The sequence below is a fragment of the Bradysia coprophila genome (assembly GCF_014529535.1).
Source record: "Bradysia coprophila strain Holo2 chromosome IV unlocalized genomic scaffold, BU_Bcop_v1 contig_106, whole genome shotgun sequence".
In the NCBI taxonomy this organism is placed as follows: domain Eukaryota; kingdom Metazoa; phylum Arthropoda; class Insecta; order Diptera; family Sciaridae; genus Bradysia; species Bradysia coprophila.
Window position 1 is genome coordinate 3,901,049 of NW_023503372.1, and position 27,711 is coordinate 3,928,759.

The 27,711-nt window shown below is 37.7% G+C and overlaps 4 protein-coding genes across 5 annotated transcripts; 2 read left to right on the forward strand and 2 right to left on the reverse strand.

Annotated features, from left to right (window-relative positions):
• Positions 1-1,017: 1,017 nt before the first annotated feature.
• LOC119070973 (mitochondrial proton/calcium exchanger protein) lies at positions 1,018-7,561 on the reverse strand. Its single transcript, XM_037175551.1, has 6 exons — positions 7,214-7,561; positions 2,493-4,105; positions 2,193-2,420; positions 2,016-2,120; positions 1,695-1,937; positions 1,018-1,488 (listed from the first exon to the last, which is right to left on the reverse strand). The coding sequence occupies exons 1-6, from the start codon at positions 7,278-7,280 to the stop codon at positions 1,336-1,338; spliced, it is 2,409 nt and encodes an 802-aa protein (XP_037031446.1). The 5' UTR covers positions 7,281-7,561; the 3' UTR covers positions 1,018-1,335.
• Positions 7,562-10,747: 3,186 nt separating this feature from the next.
• On the reverse strand, positions 10,748-18,993 carry LOC119070974 (protein EFR3 homolog cmp44E). 2 transcript variants are annotated; one of them, XM_037175552.1, is made up of 8 exons: positions 18,449-18,993; positions 14,134-14,338; positions 13,927-14,077; positions 13,158-13,409; positions 12,518-13,086; positions 11,882-12,322; positions 11,570-11,819; positions 10,748-11,508 (listed from the first exon to the last, which is right to left on the reverse strand). In XM_037175552.1, the coding sequence occupies exons 1-8, from the start codon at positions 18,528-18,530 to the stop codon at positions 11,020-11,022; spliced, it is 2,439 nt and encodes an 812-aa protein (XP_037031447.1). In that variant the 5' UTR covers positions 18,531-18,993; the 3' UTR covers positions 10,748-11,019. The 2 variants fall into 2 exon arrangements, with proteins under 2 accessions (XP_037031447.1, XP_037031448.1); XM_037175553.1 differs by lacking the exon at positions 18,449-18,993 and adding an exon at positions 14,435-14,592.
• A 1,804-nt stretch (positions 18,994-20,797) lies between these two features.
• On the forward strand, positions 20,798-21,936 carry LOC119071009. Its single transcript, XM_037175608.1, has 4 exons — positions 20,798-20,967; positions 21,033-21,275; positions 21,347-21,567; positions 21,641-21,936. The coding sequence occupies exons 1-4, from the start codon at positions 20,872-20,874 to the stop codon at positions 21,768-21,770; spliced, it is 690 nt and encodes a 229-aa protein (XP_037031503.1). The 5' UTR covers positions 20,798-20,871; the 3' UTR covers positions 21,771-21,936.
• A 1,844-nt stretch (positions 21,937-23,780) lies between these two features.
• Positions 23,781-25,063, forward strand: LOC119071008. Its single transcript, XM_037175607.1, has 4 exons — positions 23,781-23,987; positions 24,052-24,267; positions 24,343-24,635; positions 24,705-25,063. The coding sequence occupies exons 1-4, from the start codon at positions 23,889-23,891 to the stop codon at positions 24,811-24,813; spliced, it is 717 nt and encodes a 238-aa protein (XP_037031502.1). The 5' UTR covers positions 23,781-23,888; the 3' UTR covers positions 24,814-25,063.
• The last annotated feature ends 2,648 nt before the right edge of the window (positions 25,064-27,711 follow it).

The following is a 27,711-nucleotide window of genomic DNA, read 5'->3' on the forward strand; positions in this document are numbered from 1 at the left end:
TTGTTGAGACAAAGGTTGAGGTGTGCAAATATTATCGAGAACAAATTTGCACAGACATTTAAAAAAGACGTTTAATCTTCCTCGAACATCAAGTCACTTTCTAACCCCTTCAGTACAAAACTTGTTAAATTTTGGTACACTCGAGAAAAGAAGACAGCAACGGGACTATCACTTACCGATTTTGATTACTGTTACTTAACCGTGATACCTTATACCAGGTGTAACCGACTTTCACAGTTACAAGACTTACAAGACAGGAAAAGGTAGGAATGATACTTCATTACATATCTCGTAGCTCAGGTCGGTGCTTTTTAGACATCTATACTCACAGAATCTGCTGAACATGTGCACCGGCTGGTGCCGATAAATATTGTTCTTAAAAATGTCGTCATTTTACTCCGCCAAGTAAAAAAATTAATTGAGTTTGTGTAGAAATAAAGCCAGCGATACCCATTTCCACCATTTTGACGACTAATCCATAAACAAGAATTAACCTACATGCATATCTAGTTGGAAACTAAAGCGTAATTACATCCTTGCTTCCGAATTTTTATTTTGCTGAGTGAGGACGCTCGACCCGAAGGGGTCTTCTCGACAGATCAAAGTAATAAAAAAATGTATTTTCTGGTTTATTCCTTGCCTCATGCGAAAATCGATTATCATAACGGAATTCACGTAAGATGAACCGAAAATATTCTTCATCATGTAGTGATCAACATTCGCATGGGGCAGGCAATAAAGTGAATAACTTCCTCTATCCCATGACGCAGACTTTAAAGCACATTTAATTTTCATTATGTTTTGTTGTTGGATGTGCCTATTTGTCATGATATGGACGACATAATTGACTGGACTTCGTTATGTTGACTAGTAAGATTATAGCTTCCTTCGGTGCGGGCTCCAAATTTTCTACTCGTCAAAATATTCCTTTTTTGGAAGGACGTAATCTGTACTAATCGATCCGAAAGTGAACGTAAAATTAGTCGCAGTAAAAATAATAAAAATAAAAACTTTCCGTGATCAATAATATGTTCAGTTTATTAGAGTCAAATCATAAAAATTTATTTCGCTCCATCATTCAATGATTAGAGGAAAAAACGTAAATAAAAATCACAATGACGCAACTGGGGGATGCAAATCTAGTGCTAAATTAAGGTAATCGGTTCGTTCATCAAAGGAAATAATTTTAATTTTCAAAAAAACAAAAATGAAAGAAAATGAAGTGATGACCAAAAAAATGTACAAAAAAACCGGAATTTTCACTTAGGCATGACCTTGAACTGCAGTTGCCTCTCTCTTTCTGCTCGAATCGAATAACTTTAATCGAATTCTAATCTACATGGATTTTTCCTTGGGATTTATAGCACCGCCGGAAGTTGGAAGTGTTGGAGTTTTAACGTCACTAGACAATGGAATAATTTTGTCTTTTTGCCGTTCAGCGGCCTCGGCTGCATTCTGCTTAACACTAAGGCTTATGCGTTCGTCTATCTGGAATGGGCCCAACGGTATTCAGTGATTTGAATGATTTAAAAACAATTTCGTGGTTTATTGACTGAAGCGTTGAACAATTAAACAACAACTGAGTGTGTTACACAATGCAAGTCACAAAATTTTTAATTATTTGTCTCGTTATATACCGGAATTGTGCGGATTAGATGATCGCTTCAATTTGTGTGTGTCTGTGTTTAACTAACCTTCGAGCCCGGTTTCGATGTTTGGTTCACGGACTCGCTTGGCTTGTCCACAATTTCCGGTGCTTTATCGACCAATTCTTCTCGTTCCGCTTTTGCGGCTCTTCGTTCCTCTTTACTCTTGGCCAGCGCCTTTTCGATTTTCACCTCATTCTCCAGTGTCTCCTCTTTCGATATCAAATCGATTATTTCGTCGATTTGGTTTTCTTTTAGATTAACATTTTCTTTGCCTATGGTAGCGATTATCTGTGGGATGTGGGATGTGTTTATGAAGGAAATGAAATGGAACAACAACGAAACTGATCGGAAAATCGACAAAATTACCTTTAGCACATCGTCCACTTTCAACTGTCCATCTTTATCGACATCGATTTTGCCCAACATTTTGTGGATTTGTTGCAGTTTCGGTTCGTCGGGTAGTTTTTGCATCTGAGAATTGGAAATGGTAATGCGAAAAGTGTTATGCGTTCATATGCGCTGAAAGTGACCGAGTCATCGTACCTTTCGAATGGCATTCACTACTTCATCGATTCTAACTAATTCGGGCGCCTTGCTATCAGCATCTACAGCACCATCGACTTTCAATCCTTCCTGGAGTTTCTTTTCCTTACTTTCTAGATCCTCAAGCACCTTGTCCAATTTACTAATCATTGAGTCGACCTTCTTCAGTAGACGTTTAGAGGCCACTGATTGTGTAATTTTCTCATTACGTTCAGCCATCTTCGAAATCTGAAGACGAAGAAGAAAATTTTATTTGTCATTAGATGACGACATTTTCGAACAATGAGCCACACAACTTACCACTTGCAATTCCTCGACATCTTCCTTGTATTCGGCAATTTCTTCCTTCAAATCTCGAATCTCCTCTTTCTCCACCAGCAACGTCTTCTTCTCCTTGGAAACTTCACCCAATGCATCGACCACAACGTCAATATCTTTGTTGGATATTGCCGTTAGATCAGCCGCAGGTGCTTGCGATTCCACTTTGATGATCGGAGCCTTGTCCACCAGGATATCGTCCACTTTCTGAACGGTCGTAGCTGCTGCGGTTTCTTTCTCCTCTTCCAATTCCTCCATGATCTTACGCTGTTCATCCCGAATGATGTCAATCTTCGTTTTGTTGTCGATCTTACCTTCTCTTTCGCCAATTGCGGCCTTCGTTTGTATGGCAGCCGAATCGTGTAATACGGAAAGGGTGGCCTTTAGTTTCTCGGCTGTTGGCACATCTTCAGGTAACATCATTGCGCGTGACAATAGTAGTAACGAGGGAGGAATTTTTTCGTTTAGACTCAAATTGATCCATTCGTTCAACTGTGTTTTCAGCTGGAACTCTGATAGGCCGTACGATCGCATCCCTCTGGATCGGCATGCGTTTTGCAATTCGTACAGCTCCAGTGAATCGATTCCTTCTTTTTGAATTAATCGATCATCGGCGCTGAGAGAGCGAAGTTTCATTCGTAGCTGGAAACGTAGGAAGTTACTGGAACCTCCCAACGTGCTGACGTCTAATACTCGACAAATTGCGATCAGCTGTGGCCTGGTCAACGAGTCTAATGTAATTTCATCCTCGAATAACTTGGAAAATTTCATAATTTCTTCAGGTGTCGCCAATTCACCAGCTGTTCGAAGTTTATGGAAAAATGTTATGAATTCCTTTGCGGCAGACGAATTATGGTCCTTGTGCTGAACGTCCATTTCATCCAATGTTTGCTGGAGGAATTTCGCCATTTCCAATTGACCTTTCAGATTTTTTCTAGCTTTGTCTTCTGTATCCTGCTTGGTTTCGAATGTTGACGGCAGCATGCCAGGGAAAAACTTGATAAACACCGGCAACAGTAATTCCATAAACGGAACGATAATAAAAACGGAAAATGGGACCAATCGAAACATGTCGCCGGTGGTGCGAATCAATAACATGTGTTCCCTTCGAGTCAGCGATTTCCCGTTCAGCACCTTCCACAGCAGCTTTCTCGCCACATTTACGTTAATGAACAACAGCCGAAAACCGTGATAGTAGTGGACAAGCTCGGCCCAAATTCTTTGTTGGATTGATTTCTTTTCAACAGCCTTTTGCACAAAAGAACCCGTGTCCACTTTGGGAACATCCTTTGTTTTCTCCTTTTCTTGAATAGCCTTGACAGTCTCTTCCACCTTCGACGAAGCCTGTTCGTGTCGCGAAGAGCTCAGAGTAAAATGTCTGATGCTTCCAAAGCCATTTGTGTGATTCGATAGGGCTGGCGACGTTTCAAATGCAGTCGAGCAGGGTAAGTACGATGAGGTAGTGTAAGACAGTGCTGGTAATACTGTTCGGTTACAGACGAGTGGCGAATGATTTTTCGCTAATTTTCCAGTATGAATCCCATGGTGTGATATTTTGCACTGTTGCCATCTGATGGGACCGGCATTTGTAACATCTGAAACGGAAACGAAAATTTTTGTTGAGCGAATATTAGCAAAACAATGAGTCAGTGGATGTGTTTGCATAAGAATATGATTGTATCCACAAAATCTCTAATGTCGTGCAAATCCTGACCTTGCTGCACATTCTACAACGACTAAACTTGCGTCACTCGTCAATCTTGATGGTAATGTTGTGAGTGCTACCGATTTTACATCCAAGTGGAAGGAAAAATGATTACATAGTGAATCAGCTCCGATCTCTGCTACAATTCAGACTTCCACGCAAATTATGGTGTAACCTGGACAGACTTAGGACGTGGGCAATGAAATGCTACACAAGCGGAAAGTGGCCGGAGATCGTAGCTGTAATTGTGTTAATCCTCATCAAACTCTGTTCAAGCTGTCCTATTTTGAAATACAGCTGTGAATCATAGCCTATGACTGTCTTTCAAGAGCTTAGCGTTTACACTTGGCTGGATACTCTTAGTGGTGGAATTAGGTTCAGAAGTCCACAGCGAGAACATCAACTCGTCTGAGATGACAGAGACCGTACTTTTCGTTTGTCAGTTATTGAAGAAATGTTTTCAGGTTGAGAATTCAGACAACTTGTGAGGAGAACATTGTTGGGGTTACTCTGAAAAGTGCCTCAAAATTCTAGATCATCGAGGCCCAAAGAACTTAGAATTTCAAGAAAACAAGAAGCACGGTGCAGCTGAATGACTGTTTGTTCGACAATTTATTGACCAAACAAGGGCTGCGCATAAATCCAATAGAGGAAGCCTCCTCGAGCATAAATAGCACAAGGACAAAATCACCCGGGATTTCTAAAATAATAGAATTTGCGTAGTGGTTAGGTACTACCGTGAAAATTTTCGCCCAGATTTCCCGAGTGGTCATTAACTTGTGGTATATTAACTCGAAAATAGTTAAGAGGGATTCTTTTGAAAAACAGCCTACCGAAATTGGGCGTGTTTTCTAGTGGAACTTTTTATAGGTACATAGAAAGGACTTCGACCCTAGAAGCCAAAACCACTCTCAAAAAAATTCTTCGAAGCTTTTATGGCTGGTGAAAGGTGATCGAAAGCCGAAAATTTTCTTACCAAAATTTCTCCAGGTACACGAGCCGTACAGGGTCGTGTGGGGTGTCATTAGAAAGGTAATCACATGTACTATTGAGCCGAATAGAGACTCATTGGTTTTAAAATTAATCCACACTGAAATATGTGCAGTTGAAGTTTTCTACAGAAAACTTGCACTTTTCTTACCAATATTTCTCTAGTTACGTGGTGGTGTGGGGTATCATTTGAAAGGTAAGTTTATGTGCTTTTGGGCCAAATAGGGTCTTATGGGGTTTGGATGCATATGCGATGAAATATGAGAAGTTGAAATTTTCGGCTTTCGATCACCTTTCACCAGCCATAAAAGCTTCGAAGAATTTTTTTGAAAGTGGTTTTGGGTTCTAGAGTCGAAGTCCTTTCTAGGCACAAATAAAAAAGTCCACTGGAAAATGCGTCCGATTTCGGTAGGCTGTTTTTCAAAAGAATCCCTCTAATGCACTTTAAGGCGCAGAAAATACCGGGCTCCACTGTTTCCATTTGTTTTCGCGAATTTATTTACTTATCTCTTGAGCGTGTCACGGTTGTTTTTGTTTTAGAAAATACGCTTGTTTGTTCGATTTACAGGTGACTCTTTGTGTAGATTGGTTAGAATCAAACATCAACATGAGAATTACGGATCACATGACCGACGTATGTACAATTGTTGTTCAATATAATTGTGTGCTATTATTCATTTAGCATAATAAGACCAGCATCCAGCAAGATTGCAAATTTCATTGCTACACACGCGCATAGACAATTCTGAGACCAAACTTTTTACTAAAAGACTGCTGGGTCATTTACTTCGAAGCTATAATTAAAGAAAATCGTTCGGAACAGATGACGTGCGTAACTTTTGAGTACCAAAGAAAACGAATCCAATTTTGTGTGACCCACAAAATTTGATGAATTTCTATTTCAGTCAATTTGTATGTGCCATTTCAGCTATTTCAGGAAAAGTGTTAGACGTTTCCAATGACAACACAATTGGCATATTCGGATACATATAATTACTAGAATAACTATATACGCAAAAATTGTTCAGAGTTGACAGGGCCTATTTTGAAGAATTAAATTCCCGAAAATTACAAAAATTCCCTTAATTTCCCGAAAATTCCTAAATTCTAGTTTCTCTTAATTACCATCCGAATTTAATCGGTTGGCCTCTACAAACATAAAAGGACATAAAAACAACGGAGGGACTTCGCTATAATGTTATTTTCGGGAATTAATTTACTCTAAAATAGGCCATGGAGTCCAAAGTTCATCTAAGTTCTCCGCTGAACCTGCTACTCGGCTGTGAAATCATCGATAACAACAATGAGTCGAATTGTTAATTTTGTTAATTCACATGTTTGTTGTCTGTGCACAAGAATATTAATGGATATCGTTAACCGATTGATAACGACACGAAAATAATATGTCACATTATGATGTCATGTCAAGTCGTATCTTCTTCGGTAATATTTATGTACTTTTAGGTACTTGACTCTTATGAGCAACGATTGCAATTCATTATTTGGATGCGGTAACAGTTAAATATAAATAAAGAAATTGCATCGCAAAATTCATTTATAATAATGTTTTGCCCTCGCATTGACACTGAAACGATGAACATGCATAACGCTAAACTGTAGCCATAGTGTCTGATTCTGATGATTTATATAATTAACGACCGGCTTCACGAGATAATTTTGGCGAAAATTAGAAACTTTGAGAAATCGTCTGAACGTCGTACACCACAGAAATTGTTGTCAAATGAAACACTTTTTGTTGGCAACATGCGAACTTGACCGGACATCAGATGTTGATTACGTAAATAACTATAACACACACGTATAAGACGAGTATGTATACGATCACGAACACTCCAATGGATGAATCGCGCTCTTCAGTAACTTTCCGATTGAAATATTCATTTTTTTTACGAAAAAGACGATGATGCGATTTGGGTGAAATGTAGCGAAATTAAGACAACTAATTTCTGTCCAATTTGGCCAATGACAAATTGTAATAAGTACTTACGTTGCACCGTATGTTGTGAGTTTATGAATCCGTGGATAACCTTTTGCGATCGAAGTAGGACACTCATTATTTCTATTTTGAAAATGCACAGCTGAGACGGTAAATACTCGGTAATATTATTTGCATTTGCAATGTAAAACTTTCAGGACTTTTGTTTTTGTTACGATCAGTCTGTAGACACAATATGGATTTGATTGGTTGTGTGGGACACGTATCCAGAAACACTTTTTGTTATTTAGAGGATTTTAACGACACGATATTCGATGAAATTCCAAAAAACTTTTCTAACCCAAAAAAATGAGAACCGTGTTCGATTTTTGCTAACAATTTTGACTGACGTAACGAACAGCGTAGTTACGAAATTATGCGGTTGATGTCACTACCGCAGCGGTAGGGATTCGTTCAATTTCTTATAGTTTCACATTTTGAATCTTTCATTGAGAAGAGTGCGTCCGAAAATAATTTGTGTTCCCTCCAATCCAGAAGAAATTTGCGGGAAAACATTTTTCTATATCTTCTTGAATTTTCCTACATTTTCCTCAATTTTCCAAAAATAAAAAAATAAATAGAAAAAATTGTAAATCTCAGGAAAGTTTGCGAAATTTTGGGAAAATGTTTTCTTAAAAGTGGTCCCTGTTACTCTCCGAAAAATTACCGACTCCGACTTCACTATACCCGCTATATCGATATTTTGATATTTATCTGAAAATTCATGATAATATACCGAATATCGGAATATATCGATAAATATCGGACTTTCGGACCGAAATATCGAATATCGAATTATTGATATCTTGATAATTATCAAAATATCAATAATTATCGATTATCGATATTTTTTGATAATTTTCGATAAAAAAGTCGATAATTATCGATAATCATTATCATTATCGCTCATTCCTACAGGTAAGTGGATAAGGTCAATTACACAAAGAACTAAGGGTTGGTATACAGATCGACTAAATATGCTGTTTCTAACTAAACATATAAAAAGTCTCGTGAAGAGATTCCCCATTTCATTTCAATATAAATTTGTATTTCACAAGATCTCCTGAGAGATTCACCCATTTTAGTTCAGAATATATTTTACAAAGATCTCCTGTGAGATTCACCTAATACTATTGTCTACAAACTTGATAACATTAGTCGCCCTCCTTTGTTGATAGTTTGTCAGGAAATGTGATGGGTTTCAGCTCCGGTAAGACAATTGCCGTCTGATGATGTGGACTGCGTATGGCGTAAGCCAATTTCTTTCTTACAATTTGAACAAATATCTTCCATACATTCACAACGAAATTTGTCAGGTGCGGTTCTGGAAATTCGGTATTTTTACTTCCAGAGTTCGGGGATACAGGAATCCCAAGAGAAATCAATTTGATTCGAGTTTTTTATTTCTTTACAGTGAACGACATCTCAAATGTCTCACTGTCATTTTTTTCAGAGAATGTCATTGTGAATTTGCAATGACACAATAAAATTCTCAGAAAAATTTGACAGTGAGACATTTGAGATGTCGTTCACTGTAATTTTACTGCCACTCTCCGAAAAATTACATTGCAGAATTGAAGTACAGTGAGTAGAATACTTTGTATCGAGTTAGTATTTAACAAAAGGAGTAATAGATTTAGATTTTAGAATTTGAACTGATGTCAATGACCAGCATTTATCTCTTCCATATAAATTCTTCGACGATTTGTTAGGAAACGCGACAGAATTGAAATGTTCAAAGCACCAGGATTCACACATAAATAGTAAGGGGTGTAACAACTGGTATATTAGCAATAACGGGGCAGCAACATCACTCAAGGGCATAACTAGGATATCAGTGGAACTACTCAACCAATCTTCTTAAACTTTTTTCCCTTGAAAGTTTGTTAATGTATTAAGGTCATACGTTCGATAGAACGTAGTCTAATGTAGGAAGTGAATGATAACAAGGTGAAACAGTAGCACTTTCGTCGTGTACCAAGAGTTGAGGGGGCTGTAGCACATCTAGTTCAATTGACGCATAAATTAGGATTCAGATCCTGACATTTTCTTAAACTCCAAATGTCACTGACAATGGTGCATCTTCTAAAAACGGTAAGCAAGTAAAATGTCAGAGGGAACTGTTTGATCGACAATTCTTTAAATCGTTGAGGAGTACTCTTGGGGGTCGGAATTCGTGTGTATTTGAGTATGAGCATAGCACTGCTACATCATAGCAGAGCTGTGGTATAAGTTTTGAAAAAGTCTTAAGTGTATTGAAAACAACGAGATCGAATACTCACTTCTACAATTCATTCAAAAACTTTACCACTACAACAGAAGGGAAATCATAGGGAGCAAGAGATCATTGTTCTACGGACATTTTTTAGGTTCTTTGTAAATATACTTTTTTATTTACCTTAACGCAGACCGCCATTTTTTCACCCGTATCTCCAAAAATGTCCGTAACATCAACTGCATTTCAATACAAAATATGAACTGAACTGAAATTGTACTAAAAGTTTGCGTAACTTCTTTATTCAGAACGAAGATTCTCGTACTTTCGGAACTCATAATATTCGTAACTTGACTTATTTTTCTTCATGTCCTAATTGAGGGACTCGAGTACTATAAGGAACCTCATTCAGATCGTGGATCCATTCAGCCGTTTCGGAGAACCGGCACACATGGCCGTGAGGGACCGACGAGTCAATTTGAATACAGATTGTTATCTCAACGGATATAGGGACTAATTCTAAGCTAATTCGTGTTAAAATGGCTTCCCTCGACAACCTTATGCTCAATAGAATCCATGGAATCCTCTACCAATATCGCCATTCAAAGAGTTTCAAACTCTCTTCATCTTGGACATATCACGATTTAAGAATGTTGAAATTTCGACTTCAGCTGGATGTGGCTACGTGGTCAGGTTGTCATGGCAATGTGTGCCGGATCTCCGAAACGGCTGGATGGATCTGCGAACTGAATGTGGTTCCTTATAGTACTCGAGTCCCTCAATAAGAACATGAAGAAAAATCGGAGGTGGTGTCGCGGCTCTATTTAAGTTTTGTTCAACTCCACCGTGAGTTGCATGTAATTCCATAAGAACTTTTAAGTTCTTTAATTTACGAACGGCTTGAGAATCTACGCCCAGAGCCTAGTTTTAGGAAGTTAGTTCTTGCTGAAAACTCCATAAAATTCTTAAAAAATCTTATTAAGGGACTTTTAAATATTTTTTCTATTCAAATGAAAAAACTCTGAGTCAACGAGAAAACAAACTTTTTTATTTAAATTGCACTTACCATCTATCTACTTCCAACCGGGTTTCGACTGCCACGCAGTCATCATCAGGGATTTTTCTTATCGAAATATTAAAAATCTTTGAATTCAATTGTAAATTTGTAAATGAAAACATTTTTAAGATTTTTTAAGAATTTTATGGAGTTTTCAGCAAGAACTAATTTCCTAAAACTAGGACCTAGGCCTAGTAAAAATAAGTCCTGGTTTATTGAAGGTCCACTCACGGAGTTCTCCGTTTCTTTTTTTTTAAACAAAAACACAAAGCGATTCAATTTTGCCAATTTTAGTGTGTTGAGTGTAATTATAACCCAAACACCACCACTACGACACATTTATTTAAAATTCTGAAAGACCAACAGCAATAAATATTTAAAGGCTCAGTAACAAGATAAAAATTATTAATTTAAATTCAGCCTGTTCCACCGCAATCCCCACACACCATCACATTCTATATGATGCGCGCGAGAATCATCTTCCAGTTACATCACCACCGTTATAACAAATTTTGTGTGGGTGTACCACACAACCAACAACACTTTCTAATAATAAAACAGTTCCGGAAAATGTTTCTCATAAATGGGCTTGTTCGACTGTTGGCTCTTGTGATCCTGAGTGATTTGTCGCTCCACTGCCAGCGAATTGAACAAATCATTCAAGCGATTCTGTATCACTTCATGCTTCGGTTCAGTTCGTCGCATCAAATCATCGAAATTCGAATCACGGAACGTCTTCACCAGCTGCTGTTGCTTTTCACGCGCTTCACGTTTGGATGCTTCGGTCGGTTCGGCCAATGCTCGTTTCATCGCATCGAAATTTAGTTCAATAATGACGGGCTTCTTTGGTAATACCGGAGAGCTGTTCACACTGTCGCTGTCCGCGTAACTGTTGAATTCGGCAATGCTGCCTCGCGTTTCGACCCAAGAATGTCGTTGATGCGATTGATCCAGTTGATTAAGACTGTATGGAGCATCGGTTTGAATTCGGGTATTTTCCATGCCGGCGTTTTGTAGACACTCGGACAGTGCAAGCTGAAAGGGAAACGGTTGATTGTACAACGATCCCAACGCGTTTTCAACGATTTCAAAGTACCTTGTCAATCATAAGGTGCGGCAAATTGAGGCTAGAACTATCGATGACGTCTTTGTCCGGATCCATTAGCCCTGGTAACAAGTGATTCGCTTCTTCCTGACGGCTCTCGATGATTTTATCACAATATTCCATGATATTGTTAACGCCAGTCACTCGTCCGAGTAATGCCAACAATGACACAGCAATTGCATGCAAATTACACTTATGAGTGTAGGTCAGTTCGCTGTTCGCTATCGCAATTTGTTGAATTCTTGAAGAAAAAGAATCGATTGAAATCACTGCGCACCAACGGCATTGACGTTCAAAACTTACCCCAGGATGAACAACAAAAATTCTTGAATCGATTCACCACAACACATTTCCGCTATCATCAATGCAGCTGTGTTGTACGCGGAATTCATCGCTTCCACACTATTGTCCAATGACAGCGCGTCCAGCAACGCTCGCATAATATTCGAACCATATTTATGCGTGAATATGATGTCGGAACGTGATGGATTCTCCAGACTTAGCGTTGCGTAATTTCGAATGCTCACCACATTTAGAACTGACTGATTCTGATGACGATCAAGCAGCGCTTGGAATATTTGCATCACAATAAGCCGGGTGGGGATGTGAGGAGCGCGCGCCATTCGTAGCAATGGTTGGAGAAATGAGACGGGGAATGCTTTCTCGAATGATATGGTGCGATACTGTACGCCAACCTTCAGCAAACTCTTCAGCAGGATGTTCTGTAGCATTTGATCGCCTTTGCTGTAAGACATTTGAATGAATTAGTGGTAGGAAAAGGGAGATGTGGACCAAAAAATGTTTGTTCATGCAGCGTTCAATTAACTTGAAGAATCAAACGGTCAGTCAGGAAAAAACAAAGTTCAATAAAAGCTTAGACAGTCATCGAACCCATTGAACGAAATTGGGACAGCATAACAAAGTTCATTCGAGACTCACCTTGTCTTGGATAGATCAGGCACTGTGTTCATGATGAACAACATGATCTCAATTTTCTGATAATCCGGATGATGATTCGCAAATTCACCGAGTGCGTTGATCAAAGCTTCCTGATATTGTGACTCGTCGCTCATAACCGACTCGTTCTGCGTACTTAACGTACTCGTACGCAAATGTGTCAGCAAATTGTTAATGATATCCAATGCCGACGGGCCAACACTTTCGCCAGCTGCAATGGCAATAATTTTCGATAGCACAACGGCCAACGACGTTTTGGTGCGTGGTGATGATTTCATATTTTGATCGAGATGTTGCATTAACGTTTCCACCACGGTGTACGAGTATTGCGGTTGAATGGAGATCATAACGATGCGGAAGGTGTGTATAGCAAAGTGATTTGACGACCACAAATCATGACGATCTAAATGAGTCAGCAGCGGTCGGAGCACGGATTTGATGTGAGTGAATGAGGCTCGACTGACAAGCTCACGCAACACTGCCTCGGCCAAAACGGGCGGTGACGATGGAGTTGTTTCTTCGGTTGAATTCAATGACGTTATTTGATATACCTAATGACAAGGAACATGTTGCTAGTCAGAACAGAATTGCGTTGCTACATTCAAATTGAAGTTCGGTTTACCTGCATGTTAAACAACAACGATGGGACAATCTTTTCCATATGCTGTTTGTCCCAAATGTTCTCAACCAGGTCATCGGACACCGTTTTACGGATAACTCCTTGCAATCCTCTAATGCCTGCCATCCGAATGCTGTCTCTCAACTCGATGTTGTCATTGTTACCATGGCACATCGACGAGAACTTCGATATGAAAAAATCATATCGTCGATGGTAGGACGGAGTATCTTCTTCAATGTTGGCGAACTTCACAAACTATTTAAAAGAAAGGAGAGCCATAATTCCACGAGCGCAGATCAGCCGAATTAAATCTATGTTTCCAGAAGAGTACGAGTAGTGGCTACAACTTCAACTGATTTTCGATGTTATTTCCAGAAAGGTTTTTTAAAGCTTTGAATAATTCTAGCCTAATAACGTCTGTGAGTCTGCACCGCAGATTTAAAAATGAGGAGCGACAGAAACAGTTCCTAGTCTAACAGTCAGAGGAGGGCAAACTCCAGGGCATCAACTCAGATATGATAAGTCATTAGGCCGCCTGGGTATTGAGACTGAGATAAAATTTGAAGATGTAATTTAAGGGGTGAATGCCTGGCAGTGTACCAATAGCATCGAAGGTTCAACTCTTACTCAAAATACATAATCTGAAGAAATGACAAAAAACATCGCAGTGAGTTGGATCACTAGTTTACGAAGGTGAAATAGCACCAGACAAGTGACAATGACCTCAGAAGCTTAGGTTTACATCAAGTCAAGACAAAGAATTCGAACTTACCGAATTGGTCGCCAAAATTTGTAGTTTGGCATTCGAATCTTCCATCAGTTTTTGAACCATTTTAAGGAATGATTCGACGAAAAGGTTCAACGTTTGTGCGTGACATGCCATCAACAACAAATCCATAGCTTCCATTGCAATCTCTACCAACCTACAATCCAATCAATATTAACAATTGAACAGTCTCATATCCGTGGATTCACTCACTTGTATCGCTTTCGATTGATGTCCTTGGTGGCCTTCTGGTACAGATATTCACCGATTCGGTCCAGCTTTTCCGGAGAACTGAGCGAGTAAAATGTAAGCTTCTCCATGTTCGACTTGACCAAGCCATCTTCGGCGTTTACAGGAAATATATTGTCGACGAGTCGTTTGTATCGAGGGCGTAATGCCGTGCAGCAGCCACAACAGCCTATGGAAATAGAAATTCGTTCAGTTAGTCTTTGTAAAAGTCAAAAACGCAATCTTTGAACGCAATATAGGATACAAAATGACATAGTTCTACTACCTAGCATTGTTTTACTTCAGCAAAACGAGGAATTTGTGGTGAAAAGTTGATTTTAAATTGATTTCTTCAAGAACATCACACAACGTAAGACTCAGACATTTAATTATTTACTCTGACATCACTGTCTGTTTTGAGTTATATTTTGTGTCGATGTTACAGAGTTTCAGTTTGTCAAAATTGTGTAATGGTTGCGCGCCATCCGGTGAGGAACATAGACAAACTACAGTGTTATTCACAAAAAATTAAAAAGGTATTCGCGCGCATTTTTCAAAAAAAAGAGGTCCTTTGGTCAGTCAAAAGGGTTACACAGTCGATTGGGGAAGATTTCCATTATGCGGTGAAAATAACAAAAGATAGGTACGTGCTTTATCGGTCATGGTCTTGGTCAAATATTGTATTGCTGGTCAGAAAGATTAATTGGCTTGATGTTGTATTGAGTGAGGTAAAGCAATTTTGCGTCGTTTTCCACTGTAATTCGATATTCACCACAGGCTAAACAATGGAAAACGTAGCATAATTGTCGATCCTATCAATGAAAAATTGCTCGTGTGCTTTCTGTCGAATACCATTCAAATTGAACACACTCTGGTTTGTTTACTATGTATCCCTTTGCATCCGACCAATCTTACTGGTTTAATACAACATCAAGTCAAATAAACTGCTGTTAATTTCGCTCAATTCAATAAAAACGAATTCACAAAGAACCAATGCACTCCAACAACAGACGTTCTTGGAGTGTGTTGAAAGAACATACCGGACATTGGGAGAAAACCATCAACCGCACTTTATGTGCTGTCCTACCTGCTCTACCCTTTCAGTGTGTATACGGATTAAGTAAATGAAATGATATTTCTATTAACATCTAGAGCGACAGACACGTTTTAATTGAATGAACTCGTTGGTAAATTGAATGATTCAGATCGGAATTAGTGTCGTAATATGATAATCAGACGATGGCCATGGCCATTTATGTGATTATTCTGTTTTAAGGATTCTTAGATCCGTACGAAGGAGAACGTCTTATAGATTTGTGTTCGACTTTTTAGCATTGAGAGTTCTGTTTCCATGGCAGTGAATACTAAGGTTTCAACACAAGATGCCGGATTGCTGGTGGAGCTGAAGGTGAGAGGAGTGTGATGTCTACAGATGTTAAGGGCGGGGCTTGTACTTTGTAGAGGTCTATCAATATTGCTCTCAATTTTAAAGAAATGTAATTTAGAGCAAAATTCTTAATTAAAGGAAATGGAGGAGAGGAGTAGTAGAAGAGATTAGATGGAGAAGAGAGACCATGAAGAAAAGAGGAGATGAATAAGAGACAAGGCTTCTAAAACGATCTCGTACTGGACCGCGTAGCCCATTTTTTGTTTTTCATTGAGAAAAGTTAAATTTTCTTTATTCTATAGCAATTTAGCAGATGCATGATCTTTTATTAACAACAACTATTAATTAAGAATTAGCTCTGGCTTATGTGGTCTTATAGGAAAATTGAATAATTGAAAGGCTGAAAATATTTTCAAAAATGGACGCAGCGGACTATATTCTAGTGATAATATTGTGGTTTCGGTTTGTGGTCTAAAATCAAATTAAAATATCGAAATTTACATAATATACGACAATGAATTTTGAACGATTTACTTTACTGAAACCTCTCATATGTCAAGGATCCTGTTCTAGTTTGAAGTCATTGTTGGCACTGTTCTGATATAGTAAACTGCAATGACGCAATTTATTGGGAATTCGTACAAAAAAGCGTATAAATCTCCCAAATGATGTTAATCTAGTGATTCGCTGAACCTGTTGTCTTATTTAATTTTCAAGCCGGTCAGACAATATTAGCATAAAATACCTGTTCTCCGAAATGCAAAGATTCATCGTTTTGTATCACACACAGATCCTACCTATCCATTCTACGCATATAAACGTGATGTGATAAATATACAAAATTTGCCAGGCTATGGAAAATATTATTAGAATTTCAAATTTAATTTCATTAAGTTCATCCACGCGTTCACCCCCATTTAATTGGCAATATGATCTTCGCTATATTTCTCACTTTGTTTTATCCTCAACACTGACACTTTTGTTGGGTTCCTTCTATCATCGTGAAATGTAAAATGAATGAGTTCTAGTCATTCGCTAAATGAATTATGTCTTCCTTACTTCGTTGGGTTGAGTTGAGAAGTCTTAAAATGTTTGTTGGAATGAAATTATATAACAGAGGCGTGCCATCGTATTGATAAGTTAACAGAGCGGATTCAATTAAATTATTGGAGGTGGTCAGAGATATAGACAATATTCTAGGAAAAACTGAAAACTACGATTCACCTCCAAGTACTTAGAACCAGTGCTGTGTTGGTTAACCAACAGTCGCTCAAGCAATGCTGTGAAACGGCTTGTAACATTGGTTTTTAGTGAGTCTTTTTATCTCGATATAGAAGAATGATGTTTCGCAACTAAGAAGAAATGTAATAGAGTTTTCCCATATTTTAGTACATTCTGTCATAAAATTACTGCTGTCACTGCGTTTATTTTCATGTGAACCAACTTCATATGGTGACATTTCTGTAATGACAAATATGAAGTTGTTTCACATGAAAATAAGCTGCAGAGAATGAAGTACTATGAAAAAAATGTGGCGCCTCTACAGGCCAACCCACTTGTCCCTTATCTTGGCAGATAAAATATCGACAAAATAATCCATTTGAACAGAACGTTCACCCATCCTCTCTTCAAACTCTTAAAATTCTTGCAGATGTGTTTTTGTGAAAATAGTTACGCCGTATAACTCTTCGGACATAAAAAAGATTAACGCGTCGATGTTCTGGCCTCCTTTGTGCAACTGCTTATGGGAAACCACCATTGCCACCAAAATCTGTTTCAGTATTTCATTCTTTTTCTCATGCTCTCTTTTATATGAAATAACTCACTCTGTTGGTGAATATCCATGAAATGTCATAGCAGTGAAGTTGGCTCACAAAGTAATAGAGCCCCGATATTAGTAAATTTATGACGAAACATAACAGAATTCTATAAAAATGCCACAGCCGGACTGACTCCTTAAAGGAAAAGTAAGTGCCATGTAAGATAAAGTGCCTGGATAAAGGGATGGAAAGATGCTTTAAGTGGGGAAATGGCGATTGAAAATTGTGACAAAGTGTCTATATTAAAGTGATTTAATGTGCAGTCCAAGTTGCAGTCCGAGCCTATTCGCCTAGTCGGTTGGCCTGTAAAGGCGCCACATTTTTTTATAGTACTTCATTCTCACTGTACTATTTTTTTGTGTAACAACTTCACATTGATTCATTCCCATGAAATGTCACTGCAGTGAAGTTTGTTCATGAAAAAGTAATTCAGTGACAGCAGACTTTTGATGAAGAAATAAAGATTTAACCCTTAGTTTCTAAACTCCATTCTCCTATTATTTTTGAGCTTTATGCAAACGGAACTAGAGAAGTGAATATCAAAATCATTTGGAATCCATAAATTATGTTTATGATTGTTCAAAGAGCTTCCCAGAATTGATGCCAAGATATCGAGATTCGAAAAGTATTTGGAACCGTCTAGAAGGAGTCACTTAAAGAGAAGTTACTTAATCGTTTCACCACGGAACTTTCTTTACGAACCTCTTATAGAAACCCTTATCAATCAACTCTTCTTTACTGTATTGATTGTCGAAATATGTCAGCAATAAACAAAATATTTCCCAGCGACAACATTAAAAGCCTCTTATTACGTTCCATAACAACAAATCCAAATTCAATTCATTTAATAAATGTCGTTACGCACGTTTCTATATCAATAAACCATAAGAAATAGTTGAAAAAGGAATGTGAAGTATTTTGTAAACATCGTTAAATATTCGGGTTTCTCATTATTTATTAAGGGTAGAGATTAATGAACTTTTAGCTCTTTAACTGAATTAATGAAACGCCGATGATGTTAATGGAAGGGCATTTTTGGGTTAGTGTTAAAAGACGTGATAATTTGTGACTAATCGTGAGAAAATTCACTTACATGAATCAGTGCATTTGGAAGCCATGGTGTCCATAAATTCTGGCAACTCCACCGTTTCAAAGCAGCACCGAATTATTGACATTGTGAGTAAGTTTGACGAAAAAATAATTTAAAAAAAAGATAATTTCAAGAAGCCCGAATTGAGTCTTAAATTCTCGGTTAACGAAGAACCACTAAACGCTTTAAAAGATTATCTAACCACACGACACTGTTGTTTATCGGACACAACTGCAGCACGTTTTTTTTAGGCTAAATCAATACATTTTGTTGAATAGCGATATAATAAGCATTGGGTTCAACATTTTTGTACATAAATTCCATTTAAAACTAATTGAAATTTGAACTAATTATCACTGAAATATTTTACTGTTATCACTGTTACTGTACTTCCCATTTGCTCTGGATAATCGCTTGACAAAAACGGAATGTATCCAGAAATCCAGAAACTAGTGCAAACGAAAAAATTAGAAATGAAAATATTTAACTTCCTACATAAATGATACAACTCCGTCTGGAGGCGAAGAGCACACTGGATAAGGCTGACTGAACACAAAACCAATCTAGGTGGGAAATTCTTTTACATGTACAATGGGGGTACATAAACATAGTGTCAAAGACACCAGTACAGTACACATTGTATTTGAAGGGGAAATATTGGTTATTGCAAAGGAAAAATGGTGCATGCGCTTGCTGGTTTGCCTTTTTTGGAACACATTTAACGCATAAATTTAATTGATTCTTTCCTATTAAATGATGGAAATTTATAACACTGGTATGCTAGTGGAATACAATGCTGTAATGGGTTTATTATGGGAAACGTTCAAGGTCGATACAAAACATTTTAGCCAACAATGGTAGGGAATAATTTATGAAGGTCATCGACAACGTTTTTAGGATGTGATTTCGGCAAGCATATTACCAGCGTTGTTATTGAGTCTGTTACTTTAACCGCTCTGAGCATTTTTTGCATACTGACGCATTAGTAGTAAATTACTTACGAATGGCACAAACGATGGTGATGGTACTCAGCTTCGCCTCGATCGGTAAATGTCACACAAAAACTACATTATGCAAATACATCATTTTCCCAATTGTAAGGCATTTTACTCAAAAAATTACTCACGTTTTTGAGTAGTAGTGAATTACATCAGAGCCGAAGGAAAAATATAAGGATCCAAACAACTACGAAAGTTTTTGCATAAAATGTACTATTACTTCATAGATGACAGATGCATGTTGTGATAGATTTTAAAATATTCCATAGCTCAACGCATAGCTTGTCATGGTCATGTGTTATCGTCGCAGTCGATATAACAGATAGGTAATCATCCTTAAATGCTTAGTTTATTAGACTTTTATTTGTTTAGCTAATAATAATGTTGGAAAGACTGAAAATGATTGATTAATAATCAATGATAATTTACTTTAGAGAAAACTAAGCTGTGGAGCACGACTTGAGTATGTAGTTTTTGGGGAGCTTTCACTTATAAGGCCAAATCTATCCTTTTGTTTCTGAATCAAAAATTTATCATCCATTTACTTGAGCCCACGGCAGAGTAAAATAAACCAGACAGGAGCGGTTCATTTTTGAAACGTCAAATAAGGGACCTAATACACTGTATGAAAATGAACTCAAATGCAAAAAATATAGGGCTACTGTATTATTCAGGTCCCTAGTCAAATCGGCGCTCCTGCTGGGTTAACTTTACTCTGTCGTGCTTGAGCCTCAAACTAAAATAATGTTTCTCCGGTTTCGAACCCCTTTTTGTGAGGAAGACATTTTTAAAGAAGCAAGTCCAATCATGAAGCTGTTTCTTTTTTGTTGCGTTCAGACGTAGAATGCAACATCACGCGTGCGAAAGAGTGGGAAGATATGGTTGAAAATGAGATAGAAAGGGACGCTTTTGACAGAACCGTAGCGGGTGCAAAGGAGGCCCTGCCTCTCCTGAAGTGAAAGGAAAATACTTATCTGTCCTCAGAATCGCAGAAACCGATATGAAACAACAAACTCTTCTTATCAACGAATTTCAAGCAAAAGTGCTATTAATGACAGCTGTCAAATAGAGTACTATTTTGTATGATTTTTTTACAGTGCCAAAATTTGTTTGATACACTGTCCAGTCTCAGTACTCTATTTAGAGTACAACTCATGCTTGAAGTGCTTTGTTCATATTGATAAAGAATTTTCCATACTTTGTAACACAAATCATCGAGAAGAAATAATTTAATTAACGCCCGAAAGTAGAGCTAATTTCAACGAAGAACGTATTGCTCTTAAAAATCTGCACAAAAGACTGCCATTCTTGCCAACATATTAACGTTCAAACCAGCAGATCGAAATTTCAGAACGAAAAAATTTCGCGTCCTTTTCCAGTATCCAGACAGCAGCCTTACTGTTACGTTCAGTATTCTAAAGCTTCATAATGAAGTTCATTACCGTCTGTGTAATTGTGTGCGCTTTAGCGCTTAATTTGTATCTAAACTGTGCAGATATTGCAGTACAGAGAGTTCATTATAATGTGAGTTGAGACGAATTTTCTACGATAATCTAGATGCCGCTTGACTATTACGAATCTAATTGCAGATTACTCAATTTATCGCGGAAGAACTCGAACGAGAAAAAGAGCAACCCTTCGATCCTGCTACTTGGAACAGTAGCCTGCTTCAGCAATATGATGCATTGGCGAATTCAATCAATGCAACGTGGCTGAAATGCAACGAAATATTCTCTAAGCCAGAATATCAAGTCGACATGTTTTCAAGTACAGCAGTTGGAACCAACACTCGTAAATGTCTTGTAGACTGTACGCTGCGTTTGATGGGAGTGGTAAGTGCCGTTATCATCAAACATGGCTCATTGTAATATCTGTTTAACAAATGATTTTCTATTGCATACAGGTCACGAATGATGACCTTGATACTTCAGTTTATATTGACATAATCAATCAACTTCGCGATAATTACACATCATTCGACATAGCCGATGAAGATTGTTATACTCTTGATGAGGATAATCCCTGGAAACTGGAAGAAGTTTATCCTGACATGTGCCACATACTCTTTGTGGCGAATGCTGATGCTGAACACTGTGTCAATCTAAAGGATCCTCATGGCGACCTGTAATTGATTCTTTTTGATTGTTTTTCGAGTGAATGGAATGAGAACAACGAAGAAATTTCTTAAAATTTTCAGCTGTCAATCGTCTTGGATGAAGTTGAGTTGCTTGATGCGAAGACACCGGCAGAAATTCAAAAGAAGTCCATTTTATCCTATTTTTGCGGATACGAGTCGGTTGAGTCAAACGGGTCAGTCTCGGGGTTAGTTGAATCAAGCGATGCAGCATTCGTTGTCAAGACCTTGACACAAAGATCTACACTACACGGAACATTTGCTGATTTTATCGATGCCGTTGCGTCGTATTTCAATTAAAAATTTGACTTTGTCACTGTGATTTCGTGGCGAATAAACGATTTTCTTTTGCTGTCGCAGTTCTATATCGTTTAGTCACTACCATGGTGTCGGGTGTAGTTCGATTTTAAAGTGATCGAATCGGTTTTGCTAAAGGCTTTTTTGAGGTTGCAAAAAGTCTTTGTTACTGCTAATAAGACAGAAAATAAGAGATGTCGGAAAGAGAAACTTTATGGCTTCACAGCCTTTGAACTGGGCGTAAGTGATCGTTCATAAAGTATGTCACGTGCGAAAGAGATGCAAGTAGTTTGCGCACGTGATATACTTTATTAATGATATCAAGCCGTGGCACTCGGCTTCAGATGAGACGTAGGTTTTAGATAAGAGATTCCAACTGTGTCAACCTGACCGATACCGTCATAATAAACATCGTGTCACAATCCTTATCTTTATTAGTCAATCGGTCAAACCTTACCATTTGAATCGTAGAATTATTGATTCGACATAGCACTGCTCCTAGCAGTAACATTCGTATGTCCGATGTCAAAACGCCCCAAATTTTTACACATATGTACGTGTGCACTTGCATTTGTAGTGTGTTTTAACTCAAAGCATGGATCTCTTAACGAAGGAAATACAAAGCCTATACTGATACCATCCGACTCCAAATGTTCAGTTTTTGTATGTTAATGCTAAGAGCACACTGACAAAACAGAAGTGAAAATCTTACCTGTTGCAGGTAGCTGTGTCTCCAGGTAACCTAAAATAGCTGCCACAGCTGTAGCTGATAACATACATTTCCTGGAGACAAAGTTACCTGCAACAGGAAAATTGTCTTAAACTATTTTTACATGCGTATGCACGGTAAAGTGCATTTTACATCACTGTTTGTGACAGGAAAAATGCACTTACCGTCCACAAACATGTAATAGTACATTACTATACCAGTGAAGTAATTTGATATCTCGTATCCAGAAGCCCTCGGATACTTTTACTCATCGTGATACGAGATATCAAATTATTTCACGTGTAAAGTATGGCGTTTTACTTTACGAGCGAGGGAAAGGGGCTTCACTAGTGAGGGAAAGGCTACATTACCTCACTAGTAAAGTAAAATGTGTTACGTCACTGCTTGTAAATGCTTGTTTAGGCACAAATATTTACAAACCGTGATGTAATATACTATTACTTCCGAGGCTCCCCTTCGGGTCGGAGCTGTTTGTAAATATTTGTTTAGACAAGTGTGAGGTTTGCGGAACGAGCCGAAGGCGAGTGGAGTAATCACACGTGCTGTCACAAGCAGTGATATAAAGTGTACTTTTTATCGTGTATAAGCATGTAATATACTATTACATGCTTCAGTTGTGACCTTGTTCTGTAATAAATTATTACAGAATAAGATAATAGGACCGGTTAAATGAAATCTTGCTTCTGGTCGGCAAACGCAATTTTTTGAGTATATATTGTTCGCATTTACCGACCAGAAGCAAGTAAAGCACGGTACGTAATGTATGTACTACGGACAATAGAAAACATTTGGACTCGCGTATGTACTGTGCTTTACGTGATTAGGCAAAGTAAATGCATATTTCACATGAGCGAAGCGCCTGTTTGGTGGAATCGTGGGATTACGAAACTCGACTTCGGCTCGTCGTGCAACCCCTCACGAGTCAAAACTAAACATTCGGAAGCAGGTACGTAATGTACAGAGGTATGTTCGACAAATTATTGTGGTATGACAATCCCCAAATTGCACCGATTTCCCCATCCCTTGTTCACCACCATGTTTTCCATGTAGAGATAGGTTTGATTATTTAGAAGGACATTCCAATAATTTAATTAACGCCCAAATGTAGATTCCATTTCAACGAAGAACGTATTGCTCTTAAGTGTACACGTAAGACATTGTCAACCATGCCAACGTTCGAATCACAAAATCGAACGAGAATGGGAAAAATTTCGTTTAGCTTGTCCAGTGTTCGAATATCATATCAGTCTTACTGTAACGTTCAGTATATTCTAAGCATTTAAAATGAAGTCAATTACCGTTTGTTTAATTGTGTGCGCCATAGCGCTTAATTTGTCCCTTAATTTCGCAAATCCTGAAACAACTACGACAGATATTGTAAATGTGAGTTACGAAGGAATTTTCCACGATAATCTGGACGCCATTTCGACATTACGAATTTTTACAGACTTCTCGAACGACCGGCAGCAATCACAGCTTCCCAGCTTTTAGTTTCAAAAGCGTGTTGCAACATCAATACAATGCATTAGTTGACAGAATTAATGCAACGTGGTTGCAATGCAATGAAACATTCAATGTGCTGCGTAGCCAACAAAGATTGGACCCACATATGAGCAGTACTCGAAAATGTCTTGTAGATTGTACACTACGTACAATGGGTATGGTAAGTGTCGAGTTGTTATAAAACATGTCTAATCCGATGCATCAGATTTTCAACAAATAATTTGATTCTTGCCAGATAACTGATAATGCCCCTGACGACGATCAATATATGTTGTACATGAAGCAATTACGGCTCAATTACACCACAAACACATCCGACATGAACAAAAAATCGAAAGACTCGAAAAAGAGTATATTCGATCCTCTTAATCATCAATTACCCCATGGGGTTCGTAACGGTACCTGCCGTGCAGTGGTCGGTGTTTCGAACACGGACGTACCATTTTCTGACTTGTGCCAAGTACTCATAGAGTCCTATTCACTGGCTGCTAGTAAATGCAATGACTTACAGAGTCCTTATGGCGACAAGTAATTGAATTTTTTTCAATTGATTTCGGTGATTGAAATGTCAACAAGAAAATTTTCTTAAAATTTCAGCTGCGACACGTCTTGGATGATAATGAGTTGTATGATTCGAAGACACCGCGGAAAGCTATACAAAAGTCCATTTTACGTCCTTGCGGATAATGGAAAAGCTGAGGCCTGAGAGCCTATCATGTCGCGAAATTTTATCCACGTGTTTGCGTCATGATTTGAATTAAAATTGAAGATTTGACTTTGAATAGTAATTGTGACTTTGTTCCGAATAAATTTTTATCTTCTCTGTTGTCGTAATTGTTGTTTATTGTGTCGAATGAACCTGCCAAGAACTGAAGGACCAACCTTGTTGAAAATTGTGGATGAGTTAAATCGGTCACAAAACTCTTAAAGTGTGAAGCTGACACGAGTCCTTGTGTTTTGACTTACAAAATAACTGAAACTTCTAAGCGTCTGTCTGAACCCATAAATGTAAACAAAGAAAATTTTCACTCAAAAAATGGCTTCCTTTCAAGACATTCTATATCTTCAAATTTTCTTCCATGCAAATTGATCTGAGAAAATTTTTAAAATTTTTCGGTTCAGACGCGGAACACGTCACTATTAGTGATTTCACCGAGGGGTGACGCACTTTGATTTAATCCATTTAATCCGTTTAATCCATTTAATCCAAAAAAAAATTTTTAGTTTTACCGAAATAATTAGGCTACCCACCTGAAGAATTTGTAAAGTAATTGCGAAAAAAAGATTTGCACGATCCCCAGCACGTACTGCAACTCATACTACAATTTTAAAAAGCGAAAAAATCCACTTTTAGGAGTTTTTGGTGTAAAGTGGATTAAATGGATTAAATGGATTAAATAAATTTAATACCATTTTTAACAAAAAAAATTTTTCCTATACCTCACGAGTACTTAAACGAGCTGGGGATCGTGCAAATCTTTTTTTCGCAATTACTTTACAAATTCTTCAGGTGGGTAGCCTAATTATTTCGGTAAAACTAAAATTTTTTTTGGATTAAATGGATTAAATGGATTAAATGGAAGTGCGTCACCCCTCGAGTACCACGATGATCCCAAAAAGAACTAAAAAAACTGAAAAATCGCTCGAAATCCTAGAATTATTTGAGCTTGTAGCGGTAAGGAGCTCAACTGGAAAAATCTCTTTGCCACATTCTTCCTCATTTGACCTGGGGATTCACTGGGAGGCAAACGTTTTTTTAGTCATGTCCGACCTGTCGCACTGTAGCTCAACATTTTCTCACTTCTTTCAATTTTGGTTAAGTCATATGCGTCCGGAATGAAAATTGTGTAGATGCTACGGAACAAACTTTATATTTGGGTTTTCTAAAAAAGTGTTTAAGTGTCCTCGTACAGGACCAGGTGGATAGTGTCCTCGTATAGGACCAGGTGGGTTCAAGAGTTTAATTTTTTTAAATATCGAAATCGCTACACCCTATTTTTGAGTGAACGACTATTTTTGAGAAATTGATTTTCTAAATTTTCCAAAATATGCTAAATTTCTTAACGAATTTTCCAAAAATAGGCCCTGTGATTCAGTAACTATTTCTTATCATTCATTCAATGAAATACTTTCGGAGCATCCAATGTAATCTAAGTCACTTAAGTCGTTGGGATAAATGTCATATTCTTGTGCTGGTAGTAAACATTTGGCGAATCAAAGACTGTGACTGCACTACACATACACTGACCCTACCACACATAATTGATTTACACCGGTTAATTTAACGACGGCTTCTTAACATACTGTGTCACTGACTGCAACAAATTTCTCTTCTACTCCTTCACATTTCCCACAGCTCTATTCACTATGATTTATTTGAATGAATAACTTCTCAGTCTTCCGAAACTTAAATCTATTATACCAATGGGGATCGTAACTAAAAATGGCATTGAGTGTACTCGTCGTAACTATACTTTTGAATTAAAGTCCTCCCGTTAAAGTTCTCTGGTTGTCATAAATCTTAATGTGTTTTAACATCTTTTTATATAAAAAAAAATAAAATAATAAAAACGTAGGAAGCATAAGAATAACTAATAAATAATTATTCGATCTCAAATACTCAATTCATGAAATCCATTCAAGCTCATTACTTACGTATGTATGTATCATATAAAGATCCATTTATGTAAGAGTTCTAAAGCCGCACATATTCCAGCGATATGTCAATTGATATAAAGTTAGCGCAGCAAAAAAAAGAAGTCATTAACAACATGTACTACACACAACATAAGGTGAATCTTCTTCGGATATCTCTCTCTCCACATGACCATATATTAATAAAATTGCAATTTCATACCTTCTGATGTGAAACCGATCGTAAAACGCGCATATTTGTTTCAAATATTTTGTACACCATCCATACAGGAAGCCAAAGCATTTTGAAATAAATCTTAAATATTCCTCCTAACCATCATTAATACATCTATTTGTAGAATGGGATGCATGTGAATGTGGCAGAAGAATGTGCAGAATACTCTTTTCAACTGTTGCATTTTATATGTAACGTGTACATCGATGTTTTGCGAATCTAGGAAGCAGATGGATTTTTATTGAATAGGAAAAACCACTTTAGTAGCAAAGAACCAAACGTTTTCGTTTTATTGAGCGCGATCCAGTAATTTTATAAACTACCTAACAAACAGCAAAAATAACAACAAGAGCACATATTACGATTATAATTTATTCACACTCATAGATTTTGCATGATAAATCGTCAGATCGCCTACCTCAATAAAATATTTTTCAGAACTCCTACGCATTTCTAAAATGTGTCTATAATCTTGTACGGGCCGTTGTTATTAGTACAGAGAAATTTTTATGACAATATGAATAATTCCGAATGATTTGAATTGAAAGTTTCTTTTTTGAAAGAAATGTCTTGACAGCTTTGTCGGACCAATGGGATGAACTCGATTGAATGGTGGCCTTTAAAAGTTTTTTTTATTTCGAGCTTTTCTCGCTAGAATTGTTAATTGAAAAACCTCCGAGCACGACATGTCCTCGAACCATTGTTTTCACTCTCCAGAGCCTAATATTGAAGAAT

What these genes read in the sequence shown, in the direction of transcription:
- LOC119071008 (XM_037175607.1), top strand. Translation starts at nt 23,889, where the DNA reads ATGAAGTCAATTACCGTTTGTTTAATTGTGTGCGCCATAGCGCTTAAT. An exon ending in CTACGACAGATATTGTAAAT is followed by an intron (nt 23,988 to 24,051) that starts GTGAGTTACGAA and finishes GAATTTTTACAG; the next exon opens with ACTTCTCGAACGACCGGCAG. An exon ending in CACTACGTACAATGGGTATG is followed by an intron (nt 24,268 to 24,342) that starts GTAAGTGTCGAG and finishes GATTCTTGCCAG; the next exon opens with ATAACTGATAATGCCCCTGA.
- LOC119070973 (XM_037175551.1), bottom strand. Translation starts at nt 7,280, where the DNA reads ATGAGTGTCCTACTTCGATCGCAAAAGGTTATCCACGGATTCATAAAC. An exon ending in CTCACAACATACGGTGCAAC is followed by an intron (nt 4,106 to 7,213) that starts GTAAGTACTTAT and finishes TTTCCGTTTCAG; the next exon opens with ATGTTACAAATGCCGGTCCC. An exon ending in ATGTCGAGGAATTGCAAGTG is followed by an intron (nt 2,421 to 2,492) that starts GTAAGTTGTGTG and finishes CTTCGTCTTCAG; the next exon opens with ATTTCGAAGATGGCTGAACG.
- LOC119071009 (XM_037175608.1), top strand. Translation starts at nt 20,872, where the DNA reads ATGAAGTTCATTACCGTCTGTGTAATTGTGTGCGCTTTAGCGCTTAAT. An exon ending in TACAGAGAGTTCATTATAAT is followed by an intron (nt 20,968 to 21,032) that starts GTGAGTTGAGAC and finishes ATCTAATTGCAG; the next exon opens with ATTACTCAATTTATCGCGGA. An exon ending in CGCTGCGTTTGATGGGAGTG is followed by an intron (nt 21,276 to 21,346) that starts GTAAGTGCCGTT and finishes TATTGCATACAG; the next exon opens with GTCACGAATGATGACCTTGA.
- LOC119070974 (XM_037175552.1), bottom strand. Translation starts at nt 18,530, where the DNA reads ATGTCAATAATTCGGTGCTGCTTTGAAACGGTGGAGTTGCCAGAATTT. An exon ending in ATCAATCGAAAGCGATACAA is followed by an intron (nt 14,078 to 14,133) that starts GTGAGTGAATCC and finishes ATTGGATTGTAG; the next exon opens with GTTGGTAGAGATTGCAATGG. An exon ending in TTTTTGTTGTTCATCCTGGG is followed by an intron (nt 11,820 to 11,881) that starts GTAAGTTTTGAA and finishes TTTTTCTTCAAG; the next exon opens with AATTCAACAAATTGCGATAG.